The sequence below is a fragment of the Bidens hawaiensis genome, unplaced genomic scaffold (assembly GCF_021521415.1).
Source record: "Bidens hawaiensis isolate Kalapana, Puna unplaced genomic scaffold, B.hawaiensis_p1.1 tig00020424_1, whole genome shotgun sequence".
Classification (NCBI taxonomy): domain Eukaryota; kingdom Viridiplantae; phylum Streptophyta; class Magnoliopsida; order Asterales; family Asteraceae; genus Bidens; species Bidens hawaiensis.
This window is the reverse complement of record NW_027493113.1, coordinates 236,063-244,116: the sequence shown is the minus strand read 5'-3', so window position 1 is coordinate 244,116 and position 8,054 is coordinate 236,063. Positions and strand designations below refer to the sequence as shown.

Here is an 8,054-nt window from a genome sequence, read left to right as displayed (position 1 = left end):
ATCTAATTTTTATTTAACTTCAAAACTTACCCTTGATTTTGATTTTCCGTTGGAGGCTGGAAGAAAAAGAATGATGAATATGCGATGTGGATGCTGTATCTTTATAGCGACCAACAAAAACCCTACCTACGTTTAATTACAATAATACCCTCATGTTTTCAATCATTTTAGGTTTTACCCTGTACGACTGTGTGGTCATATGTTGGTTTGTAGCTGACCCGGTTTGGATAGCTTATAAGTTATAACCCCTGGTTTTCGGGTTCCCCTCGCATCCGCAGAGGAACCTTTTTCCCTAATACCAATTGACATCAGTTACGTAATCATAACAGTTAGAAACTCTCTAGTGTAACGCGTACAAGATAAAACCCTAGTATGGCTCGGTTTCTAGCGGGCAACCTTTTCATAAACAATTGGGCTAGCCCATTATGTTAATTTCAGATTTACTCAATATAAGTTTTGAAACAGCTTTATTATAATATATATTATTATAGATAAATGTTATTTATAACTATTAGAATCTAAGTATTAAAAACTAAATATTTATTTTTTATTATTTGTTTATAATTATAAATTTAGTAACATATAATTGCATAGCTTTTAAATTTTAAATTTCCTCCAAAAACGACACTATTTTCAAATTTTTATTTTTTATGCGTCCCACACCCAAACAGCTACAGATAAAAGCATTCTTATTCATGACTTTCACACCTCATAACGCTTATTTCTCTCAAAATTCTTAAGAATCATGAATCCAAACCATAATCGTTTTTCAACTCTAAACAATTTTTAATCCCAATAATAACTCGTATCAAAACTCGAGTATCAACATTTACGAATGATACTCGAACCAAGAATTCCCTAGTCTAGACTTCCTGCAATTCCCACCTCATGGGTTCTTCCAATTCTCAAATCTCGACTTATACATGTAGATGGTAGTTTACTCACAACAAACAACTATTCATCAAAGAATCCAATTAGCTTACGACATGTGTTGGCAACTTCTACTAATTTCAACGTGATAATTTGTAGATGGTAGTTTACTCACAACAAACAACTATTCATCAGAGAATCCAATTAGCTTACGACATGTGTTGGCAACTTCTACTAATTTCAACGTGATAATTTGTAGATGGTAGTTTAGTCACAACAAACAACTATTCATGAGAGAATCCAATTAGCTCACGACATGTGTTGGCAACTTCTACTAATTTCAACGTGACAGTTGAAGGGCATTACAGTAATTCGCACCAAAATTTCCAGTATGTTCCATCATTTTGGATTTTCTGTCAACAACCACAACTCCTCTCTACTTCTGTACGAGCCCATCACCACCACACGATTATCGAGGTCGCTCGGTTACCAACAAAACCCTTGATCTGATTCTTTAGCTGCTACCGCCGTCATATGTTTGGTGGCTGTGGTTGTGTGAAACGACGGAGGGTTCGCCGGAAGAGTTAAAGCAGGTATCACATCCTTTGTCTTTGAATTTCAAATCCTAATTTAATTTACCTTATTTAGTTGGTGAATTTCTTTGATTGCAGTGTCCACGAGGTTTCTGGAATTCTGGGTGTTAACTGTGCATATTTATATGAAAATTTGATATAGAACCAGTTAAATTATTGCTAAGATTTTATACATTCCTGCAGTTTAAGCGAAATCATATTGTTTTCATTGACTCCATATGAATACTCTTAGTTGTTAGTTCACTGAAATTTCTCATAATCAAGTCATTGCCTATCAAATTTGAATCTTAACTTTTTTTTGATTTGACACTTAAAACTTAAATGCATAGTCGTTCCATATTCGTTTGTCTATGGATGGTCGGTGCGATAGTGGTAACAGTCGCTGTTGATGAATATATTTACATGATCATTTGCACAACAATTATTAACTTTTCCTCAATGTCCACTAGTTTTTATTGATGATGCATCAATGGCTTATACTTGATCAAGTTTAGAAGCTAGCTCATGCACTTTTCAACAGATGGAAAAGTTGATACCAAGAAGCAAAGGCTGTAACCAAATGTGGTAAAAATTAGAACCCATAAAGCAAGTTGTTATGGCACAAATATGGGCTATTAGGACTACTAGACAAATATATTATCTAAGCTACACAACTTTTAGATAAATTGTGGCTAGGATAACAACTACTTCTCTTTTGTAATTATGGTTTATGGTACTCTATTTTGTAACTAATATGTAGGTAACAAACTCAAGTGCTCTTTTGTTATTATATTATTGTTGTCAAGCAACACTCATACATGTGTTAACTAGGTTTAATCCGCCGCAACGCGTGGGGTTGCCAACTAGTTTATTTCAATAATAACCATGTGTAAGCATATTAGATGGTGAAGAGTCAAGAGAACTCACAAATGTTAAACAAATAAATCGATCAATAATTAGAAAACTTGATTCACATCACCACAGGATTCCATTCAAATTTGATCAATCCGCCAAACATAACAAACCACAACATATAACCCGTAAAAAGGTGGTGCTTTCGTGTTTATTTAACTAAAAAACATTTTAAAACATAAATAAAAGGTAGCTAGGCCTTGGCTTTGTGTTCTGGCTTATGACTAAACTCAAAGTCGATATGAACGAAAGCACGCTCAACTTCAGGAAGTTGTTCAAGCTTTTCTTGCAGCGTTTCACCGATATTATGAGCTTGGTTGAGCAGCATATCCTCTGGTAAGACAATATCTACCTCCACAAAGTAATGGGAACCAAATGTGTAAGCTCTCACTGTGTCAATATGTTTTAGTTCCTCATGGTGGTTCCATACCAGATAAGTCAGTTTTGCTAGGAAATCTGGTGGGGCCGTTCTGCCTATTAACGCCCTCACGTTCTCCATAACCGTCCTCGCCCATGTGCTGATCGTATAAAGCCCGCTATCTGCAAAGAACCAATTTTAAAAATAACAAAACAATGACGACAGTTACTTGTTGTATTTAAATGTGTCAAACATGACCCATTCTTAAATAAATGAGCTGACATGAGTATGTTTATTAGTTAAATGGGTTGATTTGAGTTACGCAAGAGATGCAATGGCTCGCTTGTGAACAACTGGCCAACTTAGAATGTATCCAAATGGGCAAGTACCACCCACAAGGCCACAACCAACTAGGGGTGTGCGTGAAACAAAAATAATAAACTGTAATCGGTAACAGAACCGTAGCTGAAATAACCGACGTAACCGAACCAAAATAACCAAGCCAAATAAAAAACCCAGCGGCTTGTTTATGCATTTTTTTCTTATAAAACCAAAATTTTCAGTTTGGGGTCGGCTTTGCTATAATAAAAAAAAAACTGAACAAAAAACCAAACCCAACCAAAAGAGCCATATTGTAGCCATAAAAAACTATATTAAGTGATTTATAAGAAATTAATAAATGGCGTAAGAGAAAAGTTAATCAATTAGTTATTACAAAAACAAAAAAGTTTAGGCCCAATGTATCAAGCCCAAGCTCATAATTTTGATTTTTGAGTCATTATTTTCAACCTAAAATATTAAAGCACAAATGATAAAACCAAACACAACCCATTGTAAATGCAAAAACTTAAAACGAATGTTTTCAATAACCCAAAAACCGAATTTTTTATTGTTTGTTCAGTTTGAGACAAAAGCAACCCAAACAGACCTATAAACACCCCTTGGAACCAACCCATTTTGACACGCCCATATTGCATGCTTAGTTTTTATCATACTTACAATGATAGCACCGACGGGATCAATCCACCATTTGTAGCGAACGGCTAAAACAGTTGAAACTAATCCGACAGAATTGGTGACAATATCAAAGAAATGACCTTGTGCATACGCCCTCACGATTCCGTTTTGAAATCTTCGACAATAGACCATCAGCAGAAACTTCACCACGGTCACGCCCGCCATGATGTCAATCACCCATTTTTCTTTATCGCTATCCATGTCAGAGTGACTCTGAAACCGGTTCCAAGTGCATATTAAACAAAAATCAAGATTGAGTAAAGAAAATTATATGCACAATCTTGTTGAACACAAACCTGTGCAATAAGTTGTCTAGCAGACTCTAGCAATATCTGAAACCCAAGAGTCCCCATTACTGATGCAAAAACAATAATCCCCTGCAGTCCCACATAATTAGAGCAAAGAGAATATAATTGTGTATATGTACTACATACACACGTGTAGAAAATAATTTATGCACTTATTTTGAAAGGATCAAATTTGAAATAATAATAGAAATAAATGATTAATGAAATGTTAGGAATTGAAAGACACTATAAACTTGAAAACCCTATTTATCTACATCTTTTAAACCAACGGAAATATTTTTTAACTATGGATAATATACAATATATCAATCCTCTTACTTTGGCTTATCGTTGTTAGATAAGACTTGTCTTTCAAAATACTGAAATAGTGGAGGTTGAAGCAAAAAAATTAGTTAAATGTGAGAGTTGTTGCTATAAAAGAAAATACATCTTATGGTGAATAACTACATCGCATTGAGCTTTATTGATGGTGTTAGTCTATTTCAAGAATAACAAACTTCAAGATAGATCATAAATTTAAATGCACGCGTAATTTATGTTATACAAAATAATGTTTTCTTTCAAAAGCATATATCACACGAAAACACGTAAATTTGCGTACTTCTTAGCAATAAAACATGGTACCTGCCCCTCTATTTAATTACACCTTTTTTTTAATAGCAAATTGGCAATCTCCTAAACTCCTTAATAGTTACATGACACATCCAGGCTCGATCCTGGGCAACCACCAAATCTAAGAATCTCTCCTACCACCGGCCTTGGTGGCATTTAAGTACACATTTTAACTAACTATGGTTTTTACAGATAAAAGGTTTTACAAGCTACATTCATAATAATAACTTAAAATCCACAATATCAACACCACAAGAAAGCTTAAAGCGATTAACTATTTTTGCAATTAAAAATATTTGTTGGATGAAATATATTACAAATTTTGTAGCAAATAATTTGTATCAATTAAAAAGTATGTATATATACTTTTTAGTTGATACATAGTTATATAATGCATAGTTTTTAAGGTTTGGATCAATTACAAATAAAAGTAACGTGCTACTCTATAATTACTATGTGATGTAACTACATAATTACTTTACTTGTATTTATAATTACTTTACTTGATTCTCACGTTTATCACGTTAATTTCATTTGTATGTTAACTCTTTCAACTATAAACTATTATTTTCTTTTAAAATAGAACCAGGCCTAAAATAAATTGGAACCACATGCAGGTGCAGTTGAACCTGTTCTTAAATCATGATGATAAACAAGTGAATTAAAAGACTAATGAGCTTACAACAGGTTGCATCCGGTTCTTTCCGATCGGATAGTGAAACTGATTCGGGTTTCTCATAGCATATGAAGTAAACCACAAAATAAACCTGGATAACAAGTCCAACAGTGAATCCAAGGTTGAAGCAATAACAGCTAAAGATTTGCTCTCAATGGAAGCATATACTTTTGCTATGAAAAGAAACAAGTTAGCCACATTCGACACGGTGATCGCGTTTCTTTCACTCTTAGCCAGATTCTTCATTTCATCCTGCATACAACAAATTAACAAATTTAATGACAAGTTACGACAAATAGCATATGTAGCAAATGTACCTCGGTTAAAGATTCAGGTAAACATCCTAACTCGTTAATCGTTTCCATCTCGTTGAATCCTTCTAGGAGTCGTTCCTGTTTCTTGTAGTACTCGCGAACCTTTACATGCCTCCCTGAAGTTCCGGGAGAACTAATTTTGTAAGATTATATTATATAAGCTTGTTAAACGGGTTGTGAAGGTTGGTAAGTTGAACAATACGTACAAAACAATTTTACATGACAAAGATCCTATCATCATGTCACACACCTGACACAAACACGATCCTTTTAACCCTAAACAAATTATATGTTTTCTTTTTTTATTTTTGAACTTCAAAAATCTAAATTCACATATATATTTTTAAACCGATTATTTTTAAAATATGCCGTTAACCACTAAAATTTTAACTTTTTTTGTTCCCTTCATATTAATACTTTTTAACCAATAATGTTCAAATAATACTAATTTATTTTTAATTTTAAACTCTAAAATATCGACATAGAAAAATACTCTCACAGTTTTAGTTTTTACACAAACATATCAAAATAAATATATAAATGGATTAAATGACTCGGAAACCCATCAGATCACGACATGTTAAGCTAAACGTGTTCACCGCCTGAAACTAACTTGAAATCCAAACTTGCAGATTTTGTTTTAAGTTTGTATGTGTTTTCGTCTCGTGTGGTGTTTGAGATTCACACCCTTATGATCAAATGAACTAAATAGCAAAATTCAAATTCCAAATGTAAATATCATACGTTAGACACTAATGATCATAAAAATATGTTTCATGTTGCAACATTAATGAAGAAACACTAATCGACCCTGGGCAGATTACTGATAATCTGGGGGTTAAATAGATGTTTCCCACGAGGGGTTAGATCCGGCGAAGATGGTTCTTCTGATAACCTGCAAAACAGACACCGTGAGCTCGTCACTGAGAAGGGGGGTACCTCCTTGTGACCACCCTCCGGCGTGAGAATCAGACTAGATTGCTCTTGAATATAAGTGTATATTAAGAGAATGACGAGAGCAGATATCAGGTAATATATCTAGATATGAGATATGAGATCAGATATAAGATGAGATGATACCATTCCAAGGTGTTGGAGTATTTATAGCCGAAGGTAGGTTTCCAAGCAGGTACAGCCGGCTGAATAGTGTTCCTGTTCTGCCAACTGTGGGCTACGCACATGCCATGCCGGTGGTTGGTGGATAGGCAGCGGCTGATAGTGACCAGGCCGGCTGTGTACTATTCCTGTTCCACCAACTGCAGGCCATGCACGTCCTCCGACAGGTTGGTGAGTAGGCAGCGGCTAATAGTGACATACAGTACAAGAGCGTGCTGCTCGTCATACTGTTGTCAGTGAGTTGTCGTATCCTTGGTCAGATCTTTTGTCCATACCTCGTCAGGTACAGTACAAAAGATCCTCCAGTATCGTACGGACTGGCTCATTTGGGCGGGAGTTCTCCCGGCTTTGTGCGGGAGTGTTCCCGGCTTGCTCACTCCTTCTTCAGGTGACATTACTGAATTATTTAAGAGTTAAGTGCCTTGTGCATGTAGCTTTGCTGCGCAGGTAGCCTTCCCTGATGGCTTGTATCCGCAACTGCGGGAACAGGCGGAGTACTTCACCATTGGGAGGTTTTTCCTGCGGGAACAGCTTGCGTACTGCGCGTAAGGACGTCACGTCTCTGAGCATGGTGGGTCCTGCGGGCCCAGTTGGTTTCTACGCAGACGTCCCTCTTCAAGGGGTTGCGAGTTTAGCCTTTGCGCAGACGTCCCTGTTGAAGGTGAGTCTTGCGGGTTCAACTGCGCAGACGTCCCTCTTTGAGGTGAGTCTTGCGGGTCCAACTGGGCTCTGCTGGGACCTACCTCTTCAATTAAAGTAATTAATTATACTGTCAATTAAGAGTGTGTCATATTTGAAAGTAAACCAACTTAGATTAGATATAAAACGAAGTAGTTACTAGGAGTACGGCGGAATAGGCGACGAAAGGCGGAAAAGCGGTCAGGAGAAGTAGAATTGGCAGTAGAGGACTGTGGAAGACGAAAATGGTCGATGTTGAGTCTCCATGAAGAAGATTGTGTTGGCGGAGGAGATAGGAGGCCCGTGCCGCCGTCATCGGTGATTCCGGTGTCACTTTCCATTGATGAACCAGCAATTTGTTATATTTGGTAATGTGAAGAAGGAATATTGAGGGAATGTAATGAAAACTACATGCAGGAAAGCGGTTAAGTAAAGGAAGAGAAGAAGATATTCATAATATTCTATTCTAATATGGATGTCATCATCAAATTGCACTAGGGGTGATTTTTAGTTTTGTACAAACCAAAACCAACTACTACACCACTTTAAACCAACTTCAACCTGCTTTACACCATAATAATAATAATAATACTTACGACATTATCCTACCCTCAAATATAA

General features: G+C 36.0%; 1 protein-coding gene across 1 annotated transcript; it reads right to left on the bottom strand.

Annotated features, from left to right (window-relative positions):
• Positions 1–2,410: 2,410 nt before the first annotated feature.
• LOC143560677 (metal tolerance protein 10-like) lies at positions 2,411–7,854 on the bottom strand. The gene is made up of 6 exons (XM_077048927.1): positions 7,594–7,854; positions 5,643–5,755; positions 5,332–5,577; positions 4,026–4,106; positions 3,708–3,942; positions 2,411–2,894 (listed from the first exon to the last, which is right to left on the bottom strand). Exons 1-6 carry the CDS (start codon positions 7,772–7,774, stop codon positions 2,548–2,550), a joined length of 1,203 nt encoding a protein of 400 aa, XP_076905042.1. The 5' UTR covers positions 7,775–7,854; the 3' UTR covers positions 2,411–2,547.
• Positions 7,855–8,054: the final 200 nt, after the last annotated feature.

Bases quoted from the DNA above. Each gene is read 5' to 3' on its own strand.
- LOC143560677 (XM_077048927.1), bottom strand. From the start codon at position 7,774: ATGGAAAGTGACACCGGAATCACCGATGACGGCGGCACGGGCCTCCTA. The intron at 4,107-5,331 runs GTAAGCTCATTA...GTGGGACTGCAG, and splicing joins AGAACCGGATGCAACCTGTT to GGGATTATTGTTTTTGCATC. The intron at 3,943-4,025 runs GTTTGTGTTCAA...AACCGGTTTCAG, and splicing joins CTAGACAACTTATTGCACAG to AGTCACTCTGACATGGATAG.